At 55.5% G+C, this 24,151-nt stretch overlaps 2 protein-coding genes across 3 annotated transcripts in view; one reads left to right on the plus strand and one right to left on the minus strand.

The window, feature by feature from the left end:
• Window positions 1–7,802, minus strand: part of AIFM3 (AIF family member 3) — a 49,603-nt gene extending 41,801 nt beyond the window's left edge. Inside the window, exon 1 of the mRNA XM_074844270.1 lies at window positions 7,538–7,802. The gene's annotated coding sequence lies outside the window, so the exon portion shown is untranslated. The remainder of the gene's footprint in view (window positions 1–7,537) is intronic.
• A 3,306-nt stretch (window positions 7,803–11,108) lies between these two features.
• Window positions 11,109–23,517, plus strand: LOC141931709 (caspase recruitment domain-containing protein 8-like). 2 transcript variants are annotated; one of them, XM_074844205.1, is made up of 11 exons: window positions 11,109–11,405; window positions 11,950–11,982; window positions 12,256–12,326; window positions 12,737–12,799; window positions 13,691–13,752; window positions 13,836–14,056; window positions 15,339–15,598; window positions 16,206–16,331; window positions 18,377–18,521; window positions 19,703–19,738; window positions 21,362–23,517. In XM_074844205.1, exons 1-11 carry the CDS (start codon window positions 11,129–11,131, stop codon window positions 21,625–21,627), a joined length of 1,560 nt encoding a protein of 519 aa, XP_074700306.1. In that variant the 5' UTR covers window positions 11,109–11,128; the 3' UTR covers window positions 21,628–23,517. The 2 variants fall into 2 exon arrangements, with proteins under 2 accessions (XP_074700306.1, XP_074700307.1); XM_074844206.1 differs by having other exon boundaries at window positions 11,110–11,180.
• Window positions 23,518–24,151: the final 634 nt, after the last annotated feature.

Genomic DNA, 24,151 nt, shown 5'->3' on the forward strand with positions numbered 1-24,151 from the left:
GCCAGTGAGACAACGGGAGCCACACAACGGAGAGCAAAGAGAAAGCTGAAACGAGGATACTGTCACCCACACAGAGGCTGGGCTTTCTTCTGGAAGGCAACCAGCCTACTCTCAGGTCTGCCATAGCTGATCCCCACAACCAACTCAGGAGCAAACCAAAGCCCCTGCAAACCCGGAGCAGCCGTTTGCTGCAGGTTTCCTGCAGCAGAAGGTGGTCGCTGCGCCAGCAGGACAGGGCGATGCCCCAGGCACGCAGTGTCCAGGCAGCATCGAGCAAACCCTCAGGATGCTGCATGTCAGGGAGCACGGCGGGGACCCCCAAGCCCCCGGGCAGGCGGTGGGGTGGATGGCTGAAGGGTGGCTCCCGAATGCGCCTCACCAGAGGATGCCTCGATCTTCTCCAAGCCCCCAGAGATGCTGGTGGGACTGCTTTCCAGCTGGTCTGGCTGGTTTTACAGGGTACTCTGGGAGGATGTCAGAGCTCCTCTCCCTGAGTATCAGCCATCTGTCTGAGATGCCTTTGCTTTGTTTGGACCTCAGAGATGGCAATCTGAAGCCACTGCCTCAGGCCCACTTTCACATCCCCTAATTTCCCCATTGATGGTCCCCCCTAGGCTCTTCAAAGGCACACGCTGTGCTCGGGCTGGCTGAACCACCCACAGCCTCCTAAAGCGGCTCAGAGCAGAGCACAGCGCATGTTTCTGGGTGTCCCTCCTCCAGGACTCCAGGAGTTAACCAGGCAAAAACTTTTCTGGTTGCAGAAAGGCACCAGCCTGCCCTACCAGACCGACTCATGAGACACAAGGGATTGTGTCACCACTAGCAGCATCCAGAGGTACCGCTCCAGATCTGGATCCTGCAGGAGTCACAGCCAAAATCTCCTCTCTGTTGGGAAAGGGAAATAAGCTCATATACAACATGAAGTAACTGAACCCAGCTAGCAAGTAACACCTTCCTAGCACCTCCTTTTATGATAAGGTGATGGAAAAACGAAATCCACTGGATTGCCTGGTCCTGAAAGTTCCCCCTTCCCAGTAATGCTCACTCCAGCAGAAATCCCATTCGCTTTGGAACAATTATTTATTTGAGAAAGGGTTTTCAGTATCAGGCCATTTTGCACCAAAACCCAGTTTTTTACACTCTTAAGACAGGATTTTTAATGTTTAAGTGGGACAGGCAAACGGTCCACTTCAAGTTGTGTTCATCTCATTAGCTTTGACTGATGGTGCTCTCAGATTTAGTACAAAGAAGTAACACCTTGCTAGCTCTTGAAGAGTGATGCACTGACCTATACAAGGTCACGCAGCTGATGTTCATGTCTCAGTAAACCAGTTCATAACCTGTTCCCTGAACAAAACAATGCTCTGTGCTTCACAGCTGTACAGGAACACCTTCAGCATCCTCTCAAAGAGGGCAACAAGGAGTGGGTTATCAAAATATGAGACAACTGTGGTAGTTCTGAGGAACATACCACCCCATCTCTCAAAACCCCAGTGTGAATGGGGAATCGGCCCTGTAACAGGCTGTCTGCAAAACAGGACTCCAGTGTCACTCAGAGAGCACTGCCTGAGAGCACAGGACCAGAGAAACCACCCTGCTCCCAAACAGAAGAAACACTGAAAACAATCCAACGGGAGAAATGTAGAAAACAATCCAGCACTACTAACCCCAAGCACTTCCACTGCGCACCAATAAAACTGCGATACTGCAACATCAAATTTTCACTGCGGGTAAGGGATAGAAAACCAGAAGGAGGACCATGCAGCTCAGCCCAGATGTCCACCTCTCTGACAGTGGCCAACAGCACTTATGTGCCACGAGCAGGCAAGAACAAGGCAGGCACACAGTGACACTTCAGCCCATGTTTCCTGACATGTTCAGGCAACCCATGCACAGATCAGGATCCAGAGCTTGCACCATTTTTGAGAGACGGCACAGTACTGACAATGCTGTTATTAGCACTATTTACCTCTCTGCTTGCTGCTGAGCCCCAGGCTCCTATTTTAATTGAATGCTCTGCCGCGACTCCAAAATCTATTCCAGGTGGTCATGTGGTAAGTATACAAGTATATAGTACACTGTAGGTATAATTAGTATTTTTTCCCTGAACATTAGTTTGTGTTTATTGAAAGTGTCATTTTATCACCTGGCCACCAAGGTCCATCATATGCAGCTACAACACTTCACAGTCAGCATCTGTTTTGCTGCTGTGAATAATTCTGTATTGCCCGCCTAGAAATCTGGCACATGCCTGAGCACCGAACCATGCCCAGTGACATAGGCATCTCCCAGACGTACAAGTTTGCAATCCAAGCTAGCTCCATCTGGGGATGTCAGCTGGAGACCTCTCTCTGTGGAGCACTGAGCACAGACACACTCATGACACCGCTCACAGGGTCCCTTCAGCCATGATTCACCTGCTGTGGCCCTGGTGCACGTGGACACCAGCTTCCCCCGTGGTCTCTCCTGGCTCCTCCAGATCCCATCGCTGAGCTTCTGCTTGCACCCTCACCTTCTTACAGACACTGTCCTGCTCCAGGTTGCCCCTGGCCTGCTGGCCCTGGACAAGGCAGCCCCGAGTGCCACCGGAGGGAGAGGGGGGAAGAGAGGCCTGCTTCTCGTCCCCTTCCCACTTGCCCAGCACAAGTCCCCACCCCTGGCCCACCGCTGTCCCCCCTGATCCCCCGGCCACACTCTCTTGAGAGGGGTGTCCTGTCACCTCGCAGGGCAGTTCCGCCCCCTCCCCACACCACTGAACCCGCTCCTCTCAAGCCCTGGCCCCACATCTCACCTCCCCTCCCCACATCTTCTCCCCTCTCCTCAGTGATGTGGGGGCTCCCAATGTCAGCAGGAAGGTGACCGATGTGATCTCCTTGCACAGAGGGCTGGTGGGTGCGAGGCCAGTGAAGGCAGGGGCTGTGGTGCCCACCCACTGCTGGTTCCCAGAAAAGGGAGCCTGCACTGGGGCTGGACCATGAGCCCATGGGGCCTGAGAATGGAGAAGCCAACGATGCTGGAGCAGCTGCCAACTGCTGAGGATCCTGGTTGTGGCTACCAGAACAAGAAACACCTCTGGTCTTACAATCACAGATCCTCAAGGCTTTGCAGGGGCACAGTCCCTGGTCCTCCCACAGCTGCACCTCCTCCTCTGGCCTATCCTCCTCTTAGGCCAGACTCAAGCCAGCCCCGGGGCTGTTGGGGACACAGTTCAGGTTCCCAAGGTCTAAGGGCTCAAGAATATGACCATCAGTCCAAGGTAACCAGACAACAACGGGAGCATCCTGCCACCACCAGCAACCAACCTCCAGTCTCCCAGGCAGTTCAGGATCATGTGCCCAGCCAGCCCTCCTGCCTTCTGCTGGGGACGGGTTCACCAGGCATCACTGCCTGGACTTGCTCCCTCCCACAGCTGGAAATGCCTATATCTTCTCTGCCATGGGTCCAGCAAACCAGGCTCCAGGACTGACATGCTGGCAAGGATCAGCAGACTTGTCTTCTCCACACGGATCTCCACCACAGCTGAACTCTCTATCTTTGCAGTGCTCTGCAGGAGGCTCTGGAGGAAACCTGGGGGAAGCCCTAGGAGGAAACCTGGAAGAGTACCTGGATGATCTTTGAGGAGGTTTCTGAGGAGCCACTGGAATTCATGGTGACCAAGTGGGACATCTAGGACGTGCTCTGTTCCCAGGGAGATGACTTCTGTCTCTTCATTGACACAACCAGTCTGGAGATGCCTCCAGGGGAGGAGGGAAGGGGTCTGGCAGTACTGGTGTCCCTGGAGCCATGGCAGCCCCAGGGCTCTGGGCAGCAGGTCTTGCTCACACGCTCTGGGAACAGCCGCTCACCAGTTCTGGGATCAGGCAGGAGTTTTTTCTCCCGGGCAGCTTGGACAAGTCCCCAGGTGGTTTTTTGCCTTCCTCTGCAGCCATGAGCAGGGCCCATTGGCCAGGGCTGCTCCGGGCCGTTTGTGGCCAGTGATTCCCTGCTGCTGCAGGACCAGGAGTCCAGCTGTGTCTGTGATGTCTCCACCTCTCTTCCCTGTGGCAGCTTTGTTTTTCGAGTTTTCAGTCATTTGTAGTTTAGGTCTTCTAAGGCAATGTCCTACAGCTCCACGCTCCACAGGAGCTGCTGGTTTTTAACTGCCCCTGCATACAATAAAATTTTCTTTTTATTGTATCTTGGTTCTGTTGTCTGCAAACATATGCCCATTTCTGCCTCCAGAACTTTGTCCTTCAGAAGCATTATCAGTTACTGCAGATAATTTTTGGACTCAGAGATGTTATCACCATTTGAAGAACTCAGCACTTTCTTCTCGGGATGTCTCTGAAGAGTCCATGTCAGTCATTTCTTTCCTGCTTAGTAAAAGGACACCTAAAATGGTGTCACCAACACCCCTGTGCTCAGCACGCTTAGATCTCAGCAGCTGCCACAACGCGCCTAGGTCTGAGAGAAGGCCTTATGGCCAGGAGAAGAAAGTCAATGGAAGTACCTGTACTCAGAAATACCATCCCAGCAGACACCCGGAGTTTTAGGAAGGTCCCTCATATCTATCAATAACGGCCTTTTTCTACCACAGTTACTGCTCAGGTACGAGATTCCGGCAGGTTGTCCCACAGAGCTGGTTTTCTATCTGAACTTCTGGACAGAGTCAATCTTCAAAAACAAGAAAGCAAAACTTTCCTATCTCTAAGGCTGGACACATGCTCCCCATGCTCCTTGGTTCCTCACCTACCAGCATGCAATGCCACACACACCAGGCACACCAGGGAACAGAGGCCACAGGGCAGCTCCACATCTCCTGCAAGACTCGCTGGTCCGCAGACAGCCCCGCCTGCTCTGCAGAGCAAGGAGAGCCGCCTGCCTTGCCTAGCCAGCGAGATCCGGCTCCGCAGGCTGCGCCCCCCCAAGAGGAGGGGATGGTTGGAGGCTCAGAGCATCTGGTGGCACTCTCCATACTTGCAGGGAAGAGCTGGCTCTGACTCTGGTCTCCGCTGTGAAAAAAAACCAACCCTTGATCCCAAACCTTATCCTATCTACCGCAGAGCTGCCTCCTTGCCAATTCTTAGTACGCGCAAAATATTGTCTTTAATACAAGGCCCAGCAGGAACCATGGAGCAGTCCCAGCAGCAGACCCATTTCGGACACACCCTACAAACAGAGTGAAGCACAGACCCCACCACAGCCTCTCCAGCACATCCCACAAAGCACAGCCCGTCCATGGGCCAGGCAAGGCTCCGGTCCTTGGGTGCAGGGCACCTCCCCTGCCCACCGAGCCCTGAACTTCACCAGGACCCAGAGCCTTCGTTTCCCACCCACCTCTTCACCCCGTGCTACGAGTCTCCCAGCCCCACCATCACACCACACATGATCCTGTGTGGCTCCATCCCAACCAGGCACATACACACCCTGACCCCCACCACGCACCAGACTCACACTCTTGGTGTCCTCCTAAGACATGGGTTGCCCCTTTCTCTTACTTTGCTGGGGATTTGCTCTAGTTTGACTCCCACGGTGATTGCCAGAACTACGCAGTGGGCCACCACCCTCCACCAGGTCCTCCCACACCTGGCACAGCAATGTTAGAAAGATTTAAGAGTGGTGACTCCACATTCCCCTGTCCCTGATGAGCACACTCAGACTGTCCTCCTCTGTCATCTCCTGAAGGTCAGGTTGTGTTTCACTCTTGGTCCCCCTGTGCCCCACTTCTCTGTCTCTGCTTAGTGGGGCAACTCCAGCCACCAGCAGTGCTTCTCACCTCTGTCTCCTCAACAAGTTACAGCAGCAGAGGCAGAGTTTGTGGGCAGAGGCTGTTAATAAAAATATATAAGGTGGATCCCAAGAGTCCCTGCAGCCCACTGGCCAGCACACCTGCCTCTGCTCAGTAGCCCCCTGGCCCCCAGGAACCCTGGCATGACCACCAGTATCCTTGCCATGCCTCTCCAGCCCTGCCAGGGACCAGGCTTCAGCCCAGAGGCCCAACAGCACCCTCCCACAGCTGACCCCCGTCCCTCCCCAAAAGCAGCCAGTCCCCGTGGGCCACCGGTTTGGAGCAGTCCTGGTCCACGCCAGCACAGCCTGGCAGAGCAGGAGCCAGCACAGACCCCACAGCGTGCAGCCCGTGCTCCCCACGGCGCAGAGCAGGCAGGGGTCAGACAGCATTTGGGCTCTCTGGTTGTTGTCTGAGCACAGCCACACCAACAGTGTCACACAGCCCACAGGCACCTCTCTACTGTCTCCACCGCCCTGCAGAGAGTGACTCCACCAAAAACCAAGGCAGCTGCAGGCACAAAGTCCTGCTGACACCCTGAGCTGTCGGCAGCCTCCCTCTCTGCCCACCCAGGGGTCCATCCTCCACCCGCTGCATCACCCTGGGCACAGCCCATGACCATAAGGAGAAGAAACTCCCCTGTTTAGCAGCAGAAACTACAGTTCCCTGCAAGGTCTGGCTCAGCAGAGCCAACCTGCCCCATCTCCGGGATAAGCTAAGCTCCGCTGCCAAGGAAAGCAGGTCTCTCCTCCGGACACAGGACTCTGAGCACAGCCCAGGCGTGGCTGGAAGCACACCAGGGGTCCCAAGGCTCTTCCCCGTGCCCCACAGACCACGCTGTGCGCTCTGCGCTATCAAGGCAACGCGCAGCAGCCCTCCTCTGACCCCAGGAAGGTGCACAGGGTTCACCCGCCACAAGAAAAGCCTGGAAAGAGCCAGTGGGAAGGCAACCAAGCCACACAAAAGAGAGCGTGACAGGGGATGATGTTTTTAGGGCAGGGAGAACTTGCATTTTTAAAATAATTTTGGGGTGAAAATAGACAGGTCTCCATCCCGAAGCTATCCCTTTTTTCCAGGAATTGCACCTCAGAGGAGGAACACGGGGCTCCCTCAGCCCCAGCTCCCAGCGCTCGCACAGATCAGCCTCCCAGCGCGGGGTGCCCAGCTGGGGGAAAAACACCTTCTTTAGTGTAACTGCCTCCTGTCCCTCCACCCTGAGGATGCTGCACCCGCAACACCGCCACGCTGCTCGCAGGGACATGCCATGCACCGCTGCCTGTCCCCTGCCCGTGCAGCAGCTGAGCCAAACTCAAAGGGGCTGGTGCACAGCAACCCCCTTCTCTCCTCTCCCAGCACCCCAACCTTCTCTTTACCTCTCCAGCTCTTCGCTCCCTTTTTTCCTCCAGGACAGCTCTCCAGCCAGTTCCCTGTTCCCTCTGCCCAACCCTCCCACTCCCAGTTTCCTGCCATCCCGACCCTGCTGCCTGGACCCCGCGCCGGAGGTCCCCCAGCCGCTGACACCCAGCGACTCTGACACCCTCAGACTCCCACTGGTCCCCTCCTGCTCCTTCCACCACCACCTTGCCTCCCCGGGAGCCCCCAGCCCCTGCCCACTCCTCAGCACACCTCTCCCCACCAAACCTTTCCCTCTCCGGCCGCTTCCCAGCAGGGACTGAGATTTGCTTTGCACCCACCTGGAGCAAACTGTGGGTTTGGCTTTGCCCGGTAATTTGCTTTCAGATGGCCCCAAGAAACAGAAGCAAAACTCACGCTGCAAAATGCCGAGAGCAGCTCCCAGCCCCGTCTCGCCGAGGATGGGGAGGAACGCGTCCTGGCGCACTTCACCTTGTCACCTTGTCACCAGGAGTTTGTGGCAGCAGCAAGCAGCACAGAGAGCTACAAAGCTGCTTTTAACGTGCCTGAAGAAGCAGCGCAGCGGGAACACTCAGCCTACAATTAGCCACAACTGTTTTACTGGCTGCTGCTTCAGCGATTTATAGGCTCCAGGTTAAAGGCTCGTTCGGCAGCGCTGTCACTGCCACCCCTCCAAGCATGTCCTCTGCAAGCTGGATTGGAAATACTCAGAAATTAATAATTAAGCACACCATTTGGTTCTGATCTCAAAGGTACGCCAATAAAAAGAGCAAATGCTAAAAATTCTCCCCAGGTGCAGAGCGCTTGATGGAAAAATCCAAACATTTCACGACACAAAAGAGTTTGAATTCCCGAGCGCTCGGTCCGAGGCAGCCGAGCTCTGCTCCTGCCGGCGGCCGCTGCCAGCCCGGGATTGCACAAGAGGAAACCGCCTTCCCTGCGGACCCGCAAGCGGAGCAGAAGGAGTTTCTCACAGAAATGTTTTCCGAGCAACGGCAAAATCACACCACCACCCCATTCCACCTTCCGCCGGACCCAGAGCAGCCCCTGCTCACGCCATCCGCCCCCCCCAAGCAGATCTGGCCCTGCGGTACCGCTCGAGGCTCCGCATTTGGCCAGTCCCGCAGCTGCCGGTCTGTGACACCGGGGCTGTCTGCCGGGGGGCACCGGCCCCCGAGACGGGGACAAACAAACAAACTTGGAGGACACGCTTGGGGGGGGGGACACACGGGACGACACAGGGACCCCAAAACCGGGAGTTCAAGAGAAACGCGGCTTTTCCCCGACAGCAATCGCAGCCCCTTTTTTTTTTTTTTTTTGCTGCTTTGGTTTCTCAAGCAATTGCTGCATCTCGAGAGAGGTGCGAAAACAAGCGGCGCTCCCGCACCGCTGCGGCGGCCACCGGCCCCGGGCCACCTCTCGCCCGGCCCCGGCCTGGCCGGCAGCTCCCGCTGCAGAGGAGCCTCGGGGGCCGGTGCGGCCCCCCCCCGGTGTCCCCGCGCCTGGGGGGGGGGGGGGGGACAGCGGCGGTTCCCCCCGCCCGCTCCCCCCGTCCGGCGGCGCGGATGCGGTCCCGGGCAGCGGTCCCACACCCCGAGCCCCCCACCCCTCTCCAGCCCCCCCGGGCCGAGCCCCGCCGCCCCCCCGCGCTTACCTGGGCAGCAGCGGCGGGCGCCGGCGCGGCGGGCGGGAGCGCGGCCGCCCCCGGGCGGGACCGGGCGGGGCGGGGCGGGGCGGCCCCCCGGGACACGGCACCGGCCGCGGGCAGCGGAGCGCGGGGGGCCCCGCCGGCCCCTCCCTCCGCAGGGCACACGCGGCCGGGGGTGGCCACGCTGGCCCCGGGCACGCGAAGAGGCATCTGTGGCCCCCTCGGTCAGCGGGGCGCGCACGGCCGCCCGCAGCCAGGGTTCGTCCTGCCCGCTGGGAAACAGCCTGCCCCCTCCTTTCCCCGCTTGTTGTACATTTTCCTTTTCGGATTCAGATGGCTCCGCTCTCCCCTTGGAGGCAGGGATCTCTTCCCCCTCCTGCCCGCCTGGCACCGTTCTGTTCTCCCCAGTAAACTATTTTCCGTCTCCATCATACCCCGTCTGGGGGAGTGTCAGCCTCCCCGTGTGCCTTTTCTTATTGCACGCCCCAGATATGTCCATAACTATTTTCCCTCTATGACTTTTTATAGTCTATATTTCATATTCTATATATTTTCCCTCTATGACTTTTGAGACCACCCTGGATACAGAGGAAGGTTTTTTCTCCCCTGGATACAGATTGTCTTGGGTTGCTGCTGTCCTAACACCCTGGTTATATAACTCCCTGAGGTGGTCCAGGTGGTTTGCTGCCCTCCCCACAGCTTCAGCTCTTTGCTCCCTGCTCCAAATGAGATGAGAGGCTTAACTGGGCTGTTCAGCTGCAGTTTTTACTGCTATTAAAAAAACTACCCACGGATGGAACCTGTAAATGTGCGAGTCCCAGAGAGCCACATGCCTCCACAACCTTACGAGAGGGACCGTGGATCCTTGTGGGCCTGCCTCAGTTTGAAGGCAGGAGAAATGACACCAGGCCCGCCGGGTGTGTCTGCAGGCAGCGGAGCAGGAGCATCCCTGCACGTGGTGCTGTGCCTGGCTGGGGCACGGTGCAGAGCTCATCCCATGGGATGCAGTACTGCTGGTGGTGGGGACCCATGGCAACTGATGGCCGCCTCCTTTTCCCTACCCAGCATGCAGATTTTTTGACCTCTGGTGTGGAAAACTGCTCCCACACAGCTGCCACGCAAACAGCAAGGACTGGGCTGCGCTGCCCTGGGAACAGTGGGAGATGCAGCTCTGCCTGCAATGGGGCGGCTGGGCTAGGGCAAGGACCCATGCCGGCAGGGCTCCCCAGCCCCGGGAGATGGCTGTGGGTCCTCCCTTCCCCATAAACACCACAAAGCTGCTGGGCAGTTCATGACCCCATCATCGCTGTCTCTTGGAGCGCAGCCTTGGGCTCCGGACACTGACTCCATCACCCTGACCCCACTCCCACATTGGGCACTGCCTGCGCCACAGGGTCTATCACTGAAATGTCCCTGTTCCCACTCTGCCAGGGCAAAGGGAGCCCTGAATGCTGCTGGCAGGTCCTGCCCTCCTGCCCGGATCCTGGGCTGCCCTGGGCACCCCTGGGTGCATGGCAGGGTGCTCAGCCGTGCTGGGGCTGTTGGGGGGGGGGGGGGGTGTGCTGTGGGGCAGAGCCTGCGGGTCTGCCCCAAGGGGGACAGCAGTGCCTCACTGGGGGGTTGACAGGGCCATGCCAGCAATGCCAGGCAGCTGCCCACCATGCTGCCTACCCTTGGCTCCCTCCCAGCTCTGCAGGGGTCAGGGACATGATAACCCTCAGCCTTGCATCTCCCACCACCCTCAAATTACGCCCACCCCACCCCCCGCCACTGCAGCAGGGACTGGGACGGGCTGGTCCCCCACGCAGCCTGGGGCAGGCAGAGCTGGCAGGAAAGGGAGGGCAGGGATGCGCTGGGGAGAGGGTGAAGGACAGGCTCTGGGGTGATGTGAAACCAAACGGGGGACACTCTGGCACCTCCAGACCTGCTTTCCAGGCTGGATCCAAGCCTCTTCTGCACCATTCCCTTAGGAAAAAGCTCTGCCCTTGCCTGCACAGCCCTGCCCTGCCTTCCCCAGGAAAGAAAATCCCAGAGGAGGAGCCGGACTGGGGAGAGGGGGAAAGGTAAGGTAACAAGTGAGAGAGGCTGTGCGAATGGAGCAGCCCAGGGGAGAAAGGACATGCAGGCAGGGAAAAAAGCCCAGTGCAGGCAGGGGAGAAAGCCCATGCAGGCAGGGAGAGAGCCCACGCAGGCAGGGGAGAAAGCCGGGTGCAGGCAGGGACTGTGGGCAGGAGGAGGAGCACTCATCCGAGGCCTTAAAGCGCTTTGACAGCCCTGACATCACCCAGCACTTTCGTTTTCTGGGGAAGTGACGGAGCCGGAACGGCAGATCCTCGGAGATGGCTGAAAAGGAGGCCACGGCAGAGCGGGAGCCCGCGGCCGACAGCCCCAGTGAGTTCAGTATCTTTATTAAGTCTTGGTTTGGCAAAACTTTTGTCATCCCAGTGACTCTGGATACCAGCGTCTCGGAGCTTAAGGCCAAGCTGAACGCACAGGACTCCTCCCTGGTCCCCGAAATGGGAAGGCTGATCTACTGTGGCAGACAGTTGGAGGACAAACAAACCCTGCGATACTATAAAATCGAACACGAGTCCTGTTTGCATCATGTAGAAAGACGTAAATACAGGGTGACCTGGGGGAGGTGGGTGAGGGTCCATTTGAAGGTGGGAGAGGGAGAATGGTGCAGATCGGGGTGTCTCCTGAGGAGGGACCCCGGCCCAGTGCGCAGGCAGGAGCCCCCACAGGCAGGAGGGAAGGGGCAAGGTGGCTGCAGCTGCGGCTGCACCAGGGAGCTGCCGGAGCACTGGAAGGTGGGAGGAGTGCGAGGGCCCAGGGATGCACCTCTGCAGGAAGAAGGCAGGAGGGAGAGGAAGGACTCTGCTCCTGGAAGCTGAGCAAGAAATCTGCTCTCAGTATGGCAGTGGGGAGGGATGGGGAAGCAGAGGCTGGGACTGTGTTCTCAGCCCCACAGTGCACTGACCTCCTGGGACGGGCAGCTGGGTGGGACTCCCGGTAGCTTGGTCCGAGTGGGCACAAACCAGCAGGAAGAGGTTTTGTAGCAAAGGCATGAAGAAGAGGGAGAGGTTGGTCAGCGGATGGGATACTCCTCTGGATGTGACCTGGCTCCTGACCTCTCCTCTGCTTTGTGTTGCTGTTGCAGTGCGAGGTGGTGGTGAAGATCTCAAGCTTCCAGGTAAGGTCATGCCCTGGTCCTCACTGACAACCTGGTGCTGTGGGGCTGGTGGAGCTGCATGGTGGTGAGCGTAGGACCTCAACTCACTGCATGGTGGTGAGCATGTCCCTGCCAAGGCTCATGGAGTGGAAGTTGTGGTAGACGTGGGAGCATGTGGTAGTACACGAGGGGACTAGTGTGGTTGATGGGATCAGGAAGGTTGGGTGAAGGCTGCTTCAGGATGGTTTCTTCTCCCAAACATGAGGCAAAAATGACAATGTCTTCCTGTTCTAGTCACAGAGCTTGTCACACAGGGACCAGTCTATCCGCGATCTCTGTCAGAAGAGGCCTTAAAGAGCGCAGAGGTGAGGTCTCGCAGGACACGATGCCTGAGGCTGGGGTGCCTGAGTGAGGATCACCATGGGGCTGGGGAGGAAGGCACAGCTGCAGCGCGTGGGCTCACAGCCAGCCCTGAGGATGGGCAGTCCGGCACTGCCCATCGCCACCACGGCACCGTGCAGGGTGGCAGGAGCTGGTGGGCGCTGCCCTCAGCCCCCGGAGAGGGACCTCACCCTTCCGGCAGGCCAGGCGGGCACAGCTCCCGCGCCAGCCTGTTCCTCCCTGCAGGAGCGGGGCGCAGGGCCAGCACTACACCTGATGCTGGGGATGTTGCTTATGCTCTCAGAAGAGCTCTCCTCCTGCCTCCAGCAGGCAAGCACAGCTGGAAGGGAGAACTATAGCTTGCAAGTGTTTTCTGCTCTGTTCCCCTCTGCAGGAGACACGTCACAGGCTGAAGCTGGGCTCATTACCGTGGAAGAACTGTGGCTGCGTGGGGGAGGTAAGGGCTTTGCCAGTCCTGGCAGGGCACTGTCGCACCCAAAGGAAATGGCACAGCAGGGAGCCTGGGACTGACCCTGGCTGTCACCTGGGAGGGTGGGTGTGCCTTCAAAACCTGTTATTCACAGCAATTCTTCATCCTCCAGAAGAGTCTGGTCTCTTGCTACACAAACTCAGCACGCGCTGCCCCAGTTCTCAAGTTTGTGGGAAGGCAAATTCCATTTGCTCGCATCCCAAATTTATTCTCGCTGCTAAACATTTCATCTGCCTGTAGCCACTGTCCTCTCTGCTGATACACCATGGCAGAGAGGGAACAGCCCAGGCTTTGCTCACAAGCAAGTCAGCAGGCAACATTTTCTCTCTCAGGAAACAGAAACTTTCCTATCTGGAATTCCCATTTGCAAAATACATTCTAAAAATCAGTGGGTGAAACACATAGTTTGGAGCTGTGGGAGCTGCTCTGTGTGTTCACCCATTATCTTTCCTACTGATGCATGGGAGATGCATGGACTCACTGATGCCTTCCCCACCCCAGTGGCATCTACTCAAGTGGGACTAAGTGTTCAGTCCTTCTGGCTGTGCCTCCACACAGGATTTCTCCTGGGCACCACTACAGGGATCCACGTTAAAGGGGCCAAGAGCCTCAGACACGGCCAGTGCTTGTTTCAGATCCCAGGGCAGAGGAGTTGACAGTCAATGATTTTTCTGTCCTCTTCACTGATGAGAGTGATGCCTTCTGGGCACCAGGCAGCAGCTGCTGATCCGCCGCTGTGAGGATCTGAGCTCCCATGCCAAGCTGCATTGTGCTTCACTGTAAATCCCAACATGCCTCAAGCAGCACCCAGTGTGCAACACTCCATTCAGTCCCAAACTGGCCACACATGTGTTGCAGATTCTTTCAGAAATGATGCCGACGATAACCCTAGACGTTTCGGAGGACCGCACCGTGTACTGGTAAGAGCTGTTGGGTGATGTGGGAGCACGTTCCAAAAGCCTTGTCCCAGGTGGAATGAGCCTGTCATCCCTCCCACCTGCAGCGCTCGCCTCTGGCGTCCAGGCACCTTCCGGTGCTCCATCACAGGCCTTGCCTTTGTGGTGAATTCGGCAGTGACCATCACCTACAGTTACGCCACGTGGAATGCACACCTGAGCGAGGCTGACCAGGAAATGTGGGTACCCGCTGGACCCCTCTTCCGCATCCAGGTGCAGCGTGGGGTCGTGCAGGCAGTGGAGCTCCCCCACTTCATGTGTCTGGCAGGTATGGCAGCCACAGGGACCTCGATCTCCCGAGCCACCATCCCTCAGCTTGTCCACCCCTGGGGACCTCTCTGGCTCCTCTCTAGGCAGGGCCAAATTCTCCCTTCCTTCTGAGGTAGCCTGTACTCCCTTGTATTCTTTCGCTTTGCTTTGCGTCCTTCGTGCTTCTCTCACTTTCTATCAAGCCGTCGCAGTGGTCCCTTCCCCAGCTCCCACTCCATACCACCAGCCCCTCCTCCCCCACCCTCTCCTCCCAGCTCCCACGATGACCCCGGGCACTACCCCAGCCCAGCTGCTGAGCTGCCCCTGGGGTCCCCTGGCGGGTTTCTCAGTTCTTTGCATCTGACAACAGCCATCTCTGCTCTGCTCCACCAGGACAGGAGCCAGACGGCTGCGCCCACTCACAGGCTGGACCACCCCGGGGTGGGGTGCAATAGGTCAGAGCTGGCGTGGGCAGCAGAATAAGTGCAACAAAATTGTTAATTTTCATGTAAGCAACTTGAGGAGCCACAAGGCTTGGAGTTGGGTCTTCCACCCTGTTAATGGGCAGAGGAGCATCAGCACCTGCAGCTGGGCTGCAGAGCGTGCAGAGGAGTCCCTGTCCCTGTGCTGGGGGGCCCTGACACAGGCCCTGGGTGTACTGGCCAAGGGACTCTTGCTGGCAAATTCATGTCCTCTTCCAAAACAGAGCACACTGCAAAAGGAGTTTCTTGTTGTGTGCCTCCATCTCCTGCCCAGGGCTTGGCAAGCACAGCCATGTCAGACAGAAGGTGGCTCTACACACTCTTCACTGATATAGCTGTGCTAAGCAAAATGCTGTAATTATATTAATCTGTCAGGTTAATAGCAAAGTGTGCTCCAGAGATAATCGGGGTGACTGGCATCAGCAGAGCTCTCTGACCCAGTCATCCCTAGGGATGTCACCTCGGGATGTTCAGGCTGCTCTGGTGAGCACCATGCAGTGGGCATCTGCCTCCCCAGTACGTGGCGGTGTGGCGCTTAGATGCAGGATGCTGCACGGGTGCAGTCTGACAATTTTCATGGTCCCAAGCTGCCACCTTCAGATTTACAGTGTTCTGAGCCTGCAAGAAGACTGCCAAAGACCTGCAACTCCCTTCTGAGCCCCAAAAGCCCAGGGCACACATGGCACCTAAAGTAGAGCATGTCATCATGTGTGGGCACGTGTCTCCTTTCTGCTGCTAAAGCCTTAAAGAGAAGGAGACAGCCTGAGAGTGTGCCAGGATGACTAAACAGAACCTTGTTGCCTTTGCTGTCTCTTGCAGGACATGTAGATACCAGCCTGTGCTCCATTGCCCACTTCAAATCTGGGAAGATGACTCTGGAGAAACCAGACAGAGTGATAGCTTTCTCTGCAACCCTGAGTAATCCTAACTTCTCACTGCTTGGTGTGGTTTGGAGGAAGTTACGTTCGACCTTAAATTCAATCCCTGTTCACTCCCTGGTGCTGATCTTCCATCAGCTCAGAGCTGCAGATACAACACTTCACCTCTACCTGATCCCAGATGACAAATCTTTGAAGGAGGTATGACAGAGGGAGCTAGGCCGGGCTAAAAAAGGATGACATCTGGGGTGGCTGCAGTAGCAGGGACTGGATTTGATAAGCAGAGACACCTCCCAGTTTTTCTGCCACCAGCCTCTAATTCACACAGAGCCCTGTGCCCCCATCTCCCACCACACGACAGCATCCTTGTGCCTGCCTCCCTCACTCTCTTTCACAGATGCCTCCAGGAATCACACTCCATGTTTTTGGCTGGGACAGCAGGTCCTAGCATGAGTGAAGCCGTGGCACGGGGTGCTCTGCAACACAGAGCAGATGCAGGACTTGCTGGCCACTGCCAGGCACAGCAATAGGTGGCTGCATACCAGCTGTTCTGTTGTGTGCCAGCCCTCACCCTCTTTCACAGAGTGATGGTGCATTGCCCTGCCAAAGTTCCTGCCTGCACATGGCAGGTTCCCACCTGCACCGAGCGGGGGTTGCCACCCCCTGAAGCACAGCACTGCCTGTAATACACACTCAGCAGTCTGTTCTGGTTGGGTCAGTCTCTTATCTTCTTGACCTTCTGAGGGCTACCTCAGCTCACAGCTCTTTTTCCTTTTCCTCTCTCAAAAGCGATGCTTACTGTTTGCAGGCCATTGAACAACAAGAAAAGAACTGGAATTCAAAGCTTATTCCCAAGCCTCCTCCATTTAACCGTCTCTTCTTTGGCTGCACTTACCGGGTGATCTGTACAAACTCTGTGGAGATAATGCCTGAAGTAAGTGGGATCTTTCTCTTTTTTTTTTCTGGTGAAATAGAAAATACAAGAAGTCTCTGTCTTTAGCCATATTCTGCTACCAGAATCTGTCTTACTGGGTCTCAGAGCCAGAGATGCAGGGAGCTGTACTGGTTACAAGTGAGCATGGAGCACACTCCAAAGCCCCAAAGGGGCTGCGTTTGTTTTTCCTTATGGCAGAAATCATAATGTGGGACTTGTTGGACTTACCATAGGTGCATATCAAGAAGGAGTTTCAGAGGTGTTGACTCAGTTGTGGTCCCAAGTCCTTCATCTTCATCTTCTCTGCAGTGAGTTTCCTTCAGCTTAGGAGCAGGACCGGAGAGAGACCTTCTCTCTATGCTGTGATGTAACATGACTTCTTTCTCTACTGGAAGTCCATTTGAGCATTTCTGATTTTGAGCACCACGCCCCGTGGCAATCAGATTGCAATGGCTGGGAAAATCTGGGAAGATTTGGCCATTGAGCCCTTGTGTTTACTTGTTTTACACAGAAGTTTGTGACATCCTGAGAGCAGGTGACAGTCCAATCACACGTTCACGGCTGGTTATGAAAATCTCCTTTCATGGGTCTGCACTGCATCATGATTATGAAAAGGGAATCAGAGAAACTTAGGTTGGATTAGGAACTCAGGAGGTCTCTGGTCCAACCTCTTGCTCAAAGCATGTGAAAAGTTGGATCAAGGTGCTCAAAGCATTTTAAAGTTGGATCAAGGTGGTCAAGGACGTGTCCAGTCAAGGTTGAATATCTCCAGGGATGGACATACCACAGCCTCTCTGCATCTCTAGTCCAGTGGTGTAACACCCTCATTGTGATTTTTTTTTCCCTGTTATCTAACTGGAGTTTCCCTTGCTGCAGCCTGTGACCGTTGCCTCTCATCACATTGCTGTGCACATCCAGGAGGCTGGCTCTGTCTTTTCTGTAGTCCTCCTTCACATTCACATAGTTAAAAGTCAGTGATTAGTTCTCCTTGTGACTTTCTCTCCTCCATGTTGAACAAACCCAATTCCCTTTGCCTCTGCTTGCATATCGTGCACTACAGCCTGGAACTGGCCTTGCTCCAGGATGTCCATGTCTTTCTTGTACTGGGAAGCCCCAAACTGGACCCAGTGTCCAAATGTGGGCTCAGAAGTGCTGAACAGAGGTCAGGAATCCTTGACCTCACTGTGCTGGCTGTGGTCTTGCTAATACAGGCCAAGATGCAGCCAGCCTTGGCTGCTAGGGCACACTGCTGACTCCTGTTCAACTTGCATGCCCACCAGGACTCCCAAGTCCTTCCCTGCAAAGATGTTTTCTGTGTCCACCTGCCCAGGCTCTTGTCTGGTGTTCCATCCCAGACACAGGACTCTACATTTGCCTTTGCTGAATTGCACGAGCTTCCTGCCAGCTAAGTTCTCCAGCCTTTCCAGGTTCCTCTGACAGGCACCCCTCCCCTCCAGCTTATTCATCACCCCCGCCTTGCAGCTGCAACTGAGCTACTACCAAGCTGAGCTGAGCGCAGCCCCAACCAGCTTAATTGAGAGACAGTCTTAAACCCATGAATCACGAGGTAGGGTTTGGTTTTCCCACTTCCTGGAATGATTAGGTAGTAACTGGGCACTCTGCCTTGAAGAGCAGTTGTGAAGATGACAGAGTCAAGCTCTCAGCAGTGTCAGGTAAAATCCATAAATTGTAACCCGGAAAGTTCAGGCCAAATGTTAGGAAAAATTTTATCACTTGGTGGAGATGCAGCCATCAGAGAAGGTTAGAAGGTGGTGACTCTCTACTTTTTGAGATTTTCAGACTCAGACTGAAGCAGATCTAGACTTGACATTGGTCCCTCTTTGAGAGGCAGGTCGGACAAGACACTCCAGAGGTCCCTTCCAACCAAAATTTCTGATATTGGCAGCCCTGACATGTGCATCTTCCCTTGTCTTTTCCCTTCTGGTACGGCCAGGAAACACAGGCTGTTGTGAATTCCCCATGAATGTGAATTTACAGCGGCTCATCACAGTGAGAGAGGCTCAACTTGCTTCCTACCTTTACAGGAACACTTTCCATTCTGCTACAAGAGTCCGAAGGAACAGCAGCTCTTTGTTGAGATCTACATCAAGAACATGACAGAGGAAGTTGGGTTCTTTATGATAGACACCCGTGATGAAACCGTGGTCTGGAGGGCATCACTGAGATCAGGTGGGAACAGCAGGTCCATCTAGGGGCTCGTTCGCCTTAGCTAAAGCAGAGGTGCACCACCCAAGCAGACCTCACGCATTCTGTGGCCACAGCAGTCCTGCAAGGAAAGCAAACCCTGAGTAGGCATCAATTGGCCACTGAAGAATAGGGACCTGAAAGGACACCCCAATGTCAGCATACCTGCGCTTCAGATTTAATGTGGAGTTTCAGATGCTGGGGTTTAAGAGATCATGACAGCACTGTCGTGTCTCTCTGTTCTCTTGCTACTGTTTGCATAGAAATCTGACTTATTTTTAAAAGTCCATTAATGTAACGAACACCCACGGACGTGCTAGTGCAACCACTATGCGATGCAGAGGAGGTAAGGAGAATACCAAACTCTTAGTGAAAATCAGCATCAAAAACCTACATGTTCCAGCCAGCACTACTCTTCCAGATTTGCTGGGTGTGACACCAGTGTGCAACAACACCTGGAGCACACAGGATGGGGACAAGGCCAGATGCACCAGAGCCTGCCTTCACCACAAGTTTCTGCTCGCAGTGGCATCACAAACGTGGCACGCAGCAAGCCTGCTGGTGGTGTGAGGACTGCTCTCGTGTGGCAGCAGGAGACCACTGCTTACAACTATTCTGCTTTAGGGCTGACCGCCCTGACTTGGGTCCCATGCAGAACTTCAGTCAGGACAGCAGCTGATGGAGGCAGAAGGAGCAGGGTTAGCAATGGCGGGTGCCAAAACTTGTGTTTGTGTGTCCTCTGGGAGGACAGGGGCGCACCCAGCTCCAGGGCAGCAGGTTCCTCATCACACCTCTCTTCCCAGCTGCTGCAGGGTCAGCTCAGCAGCCACTGCACATGCCATTAACTTCATGTAGCAACCCCCATGTGTGGCTTCTGCTGTGGGAAAGCTGGGCAGAGGAGCTGCAGGGCAGCATCTCGCAGGCGCAGGGTATGGTGCTGCTCAGTGTGCTTTGAGACCCCTAATCCAGCACCCCCTAAAAGTAACACCTACAACCACACAGAGCCCAAGACCTTTTACTGAGTTCTCCAGAGACGGCCAGGAACAGCAGGAGGAATGGCTGACGGCTTCGTGGAGGATTGGACACCTCAGGAAGATGTCATGGGAGGTTAGGCACCATCACTTCAGTGATGGCATATTCAGTGATCTCCCTTCTTTCTCTTTCAGGTGATATTGCTCTTCCAGTCTCCAAGGCCTTGTCAGGTCAGTACAGTGTTTCAGAGCTGCATTTCTAGAGTTTTAATCAGTTTCTTTGGAGCTCACCATCCTCTGGTTTAAATATCAGCCTCTTTTCTCATCCTTATGATAGCTTCTAGCCAAAAAGCCTCGAAAGCTGCAACCTCAAACCTTTATTCCCACATTCCTGGCAGCATGCTCTGTGCCATGCTGGTGGGGAAAGTGGCATAGTGCAGATGACCCTCCAAACTGGTTTGCCTCCTTTGGAGACAGACACGCTGTTACAGAGAATGAGCTGCAGCTAGTACAGTTCACAGTCCATAAATAATATTTCACTGAGGTTCTAGAAGCGGTACAGCTGCTGTGTCACATACAGTCAGCTCGGGGGCTGGTGGCCCCTGTACCAGACAGGAGTGTTTTCCATAGGAGTGACCCCCCTGGGAAGGAGCCTGCAACCAGACGTTGGCAGAGGGGATGGCAGGGCCACCTTTACAGCAGCTCCAGGAGTTTCTGACCAAGGGGCTTTGCTTTCCACTTGCTTCAAATGCAGTGACAACAACATGCTGCCCAGCAGTTTTGTGGGTGTTATTCCAGCCTAATTTCTCCAGGGCCACAATACTTCAGCATTGCCTCTTGCATCTCATCTTACTAATGAAAAACCAGATCCAAGAGGACACCCAGTCAGCTAAGCCACAGGTTGAGGCAGATAGGCCTGGCTCAGATAGACACAAATTTGGATGTTTCAGTGTTACTCTTTTTCCTTGCCATGCACATGGAGTCACCACACTGACCTACAACCTGCCTGGGAGCACCGGGAGCGTACGGTGGCAGACAAGAGCAAGGACAGGACAAGGGGCAATGGTTTTAAACCAAAAGAGAGTAGGTTTAGATTGGACGTAAGGAAGAAATATTTTACACTGAGGGTGGTGAGACACTGGCACAGATTGCCCAGAGAAGTTGTGGATGCCCCATCACTGCAAGGGTTCAAGGTCAGGCTGGATGGGACTTTCGGCAACCTGATCTGGTGAAAGACGACCCTGGCCATGCCAGGGGGTTGGACTAGGTGGTCTTTAAAGGTCCCTTCCAACCCAAACCACCCTGTGATTCTACAAGGAGATGCCCGTCTGGGTGCCCACTTCAGCCAGGAGGACTGGGTGGAGGCTCGGGAGGAGAAGCCGGGCAACGCTGCCCACCGCACTGCCCCGCGGCTTGCTCAGCACCCCACTGGCACCAGCTGCCTTTCCAGGTTCTGTTTATTTACAAGCAGCTTGCAATCCTGTGAAATTTCAGAGCTTTGAGCAACCTGTGCTCTGAGTTAGGAGCTCCTCACCTTGCAGGGCAGGGGGCAGGATGGTAACCTCACACCCAGACACTGCAGGAGTCCCAGGGAGGGGCAGTTGCTGGCGGCTGATGGGGGCTGCCACCGACCTCACCTCCTCCAGCTCGGACTTCATGTTCCCATCCCCTTCCTTGCCCTGTCCCCAGTGTTCCCACCACTGGTGCAGCAGGTGCCTTTTTGGTGGAAGGATGGAGACACGTGGCTGTGGGACAGGGTGCACAGCCATGGTGTCTGTTGGCTTAGGGTGCCACGTACCACAGCGTGGCACTCAGCTGCGTGCAGCACAGTAACATCAGCTTTGTGTATGGTAGGTGCAGCCTTCATGAAGAAGCACAAGACCAATCTTTGCTCCAGGATGATGCAGCTCTCCACCATTCTGCTACACTTACGGGATGCAAACGTCATCAACAGCGATGAAGAAGAGGAGGTGAAACGTCAAGACACGAGGCAAAGGAAGAACCAAGTTTTGCTGGAGCTAGCTGAGAAGAAAGGAGTGGAGGCCCAGGAACAGCTCTATCAGGTCCTCCGGATGAAAGACCCATACCTCATCTCAGACCTGGAGAAGTCCACCAGCTAGGCCTGGAAAGCAGACTGCTTTTGCTCCAATTGCTCAACTTATGGGAGCAACAGAAGGGCCTTCAGGTTTACCACTACGTGAATCCTGACATTTCAATGCCAAATCCATGGTGCTAAGCAGCAATAAGTCTTCTGAACCAGCCCCATCTCAGGTCTGCCTTGCCTGGCTGACTCGGCTGCCAGCAGTGGACGACCAGTGTCACGCCAGTCACTGGTGCAAAGCTGCTGGAACAAGAGACCTTGGTTCCCAATCCAGTGCCAATACCCTGGACCTGTCTGCCTCTCCAGAAGCTCCAGGCACCTTCTAGCTGAGGAGTTTCCATCACAACAGTACCTGCAGCTCAGCCTCCCCATCCTCAGTGTCCACGGGCACCTCTCACGGCTGGAAGAGGGGAGCTGCTTTACCACGCAGAGCAGTTTGCAAAGGCTTGTTTTCATGTGCAAGCCATAGATGTTGATGTGAACCCATATCAACATCAACCCTTCCCCTCGTTTCCCTCCAGCCTAGTTTACCCAAATGACCAAAATTCACCGAAGGAGCAAACAAGTCTCCTGACCCCAGCAGCAGCCAGGTGAAGAACCCCCTCCCAAAGAAGCCACAAAAAATAGCAAAGATCAGACGTACGGGTTCATGCATCTTCAGGGACAGTCTGACTCAATAGCAGCCACTTTACATTCAAAAGAAAGCCAACAGATTATTTTTAAATCACATTCTTCACATCAGTTCCTTTCTTGGATCACGTGGATGCCTGCACTGATGGCATCCTCCTGCTGTTGAACAAGCCAGTCAGGGGAGGAGCAGTCTGCTTTGGTGTCCAGTATCTAAGAAGAGATTTTTGGGTCAAGTCTGGGTGAAATTCAGACTTGCCTAAGTGAAGGCAGCAACTTCCGGAAGCTCAAAGGAGCTTCCAGGGAGTGTTGAGTGAAATGGTCCCCATCACACGTTGTGGGGTGGAAATGAGACTGCTGCCTTAAGTATTGCTTTATATTTATTCCCTCTCTTGAACACCTGGAGAGCACATCGCTGCTGAAAGACACTTTAAGAGTGTGTCTCTGCTCTGTTAAGAGTTGAGGACTTTCAATGCAACCAGGGATAATACAAAAAGGAGGAAGCTGGGAACAAGACCATGCAGGGACACAGACCTGATGGCCAGCTGGGAAGGGAGGCAGTGGAAGGAGCAGACATCACCACTCACACTAAGTCATGGGTTGTGCAGAAACCACGCTGGGGCTGGCCTTTCCGGGAGGATCAGCCTGGGCTTTGCAACTGCCGAGCATGTGAACCAGGGGGACCCTGGACATGGGCTGGGAGGGGTGCGGGAATGGACCCGTGGGGATGGGAAGGGGAACCAGGAGGAGCAAAGCAGGAGGAGGCAGAAAGGGGTATAAAAGAGATCACTCAGGTATAAAATAGGGCCGGTGTAGCTGAGCCCTGCACCTGGTCGCCAGTCTATCCTATCTTTTTATATTTTCTTATTGTTTTCTTAACTATTTCTCTGTGTCATCTCACTCTATCCCATGTTGTGGGAGACATCAGCCTGTCAGCCCTGCGCAGCCCCTGAGAAGCAGCAAGGATTTGACGAGAAACAGGCCTTGGGAGAAAGATCGGAAATTGCTGAGTTGTGCCAAGGTGGCAGGGAAAAACAACGGCCAGCTGCAACACTAAACTGTGGAAAAGTCCTGAACTGTGAGAAGTTACCACCGCGTGAACAGCGCGTGAACGAGAGGGTGATTGGTCTGCACAACGCGTGTTAGAGGGGTCTGATGCCGATAGGAGAAAAGGTTGATAGCTGTCTAATTGCTGATTTGCTAATTATGAAGTAAGAGCTTTGGCGAGAGCATAAGTATGTACTATTGGAAAAATAAACGGCTTTGCTGGATATAACTCTCATAGAGTTGTGCAGGTCTGATATCCTCCCGCGACACCACGTATGTGAGTGTGTGCTGCAGGGACCCAGCGCCCAGCTGCTGCCGAGACCTGTGTGTGCCTCAGGGGATTCGGTGTCACCTACTGGAGTGAGTGAGGTCCCAGCGCAGCTACTGGAGTGACTGGGGGGTCTTCAAACTCCAGCCAGGGGTGGGAATGGTGTCCCCAAAACCAGCTACTGGGGGGGGGCTGGTGTGAGGAGAATGAGGGGCTCGTGCAGCTGGAGCCGGACCACGCGTATCTTGGGGGGGGCAAGAGTACACCCCCAAACCGGTCCAGGCGGGGGTGCTGGGGGGACAGAGGGACCCACGGGTGCGCGTGTGACCCCCAGGTGTGTGCGTGCTGCATTAGTGACCCGCCGTTGCCGCCACCCCGGAGGGGCCGGGGTGCGATGTGGGTGCTGATGGCCGCAACACCTCGTCCGGGGCCGTCTGCGTGTCTCCGCGACACGCGCTCAGCGCCGCTGCTGCCTCAATCCAAACAGGGGAAAGCGGCAGCACATCCCCCCGCCCGGAGAGGGGCCCCGCGCTCCACCGGCCGGGCAGGGGCAGCCCGGCGGGGGCGGCCGGCCCGGTGCACCGGGCTGCTCCCCGCCTCC

Source organism: Strix aluco, chromosome 18 (genome assembly GCF_031877795.1).
Source record: "Strix aluco isolate bStrAlu1 chromosome 18, bStrAlu1.hap1, whole genome shotgun sequence".
Taxonomy (NCBI): Eukaryota; Metazoa; Chordata; class Aves; order Strigiformes; family Strigidae; genus Strix; species Strix aluco.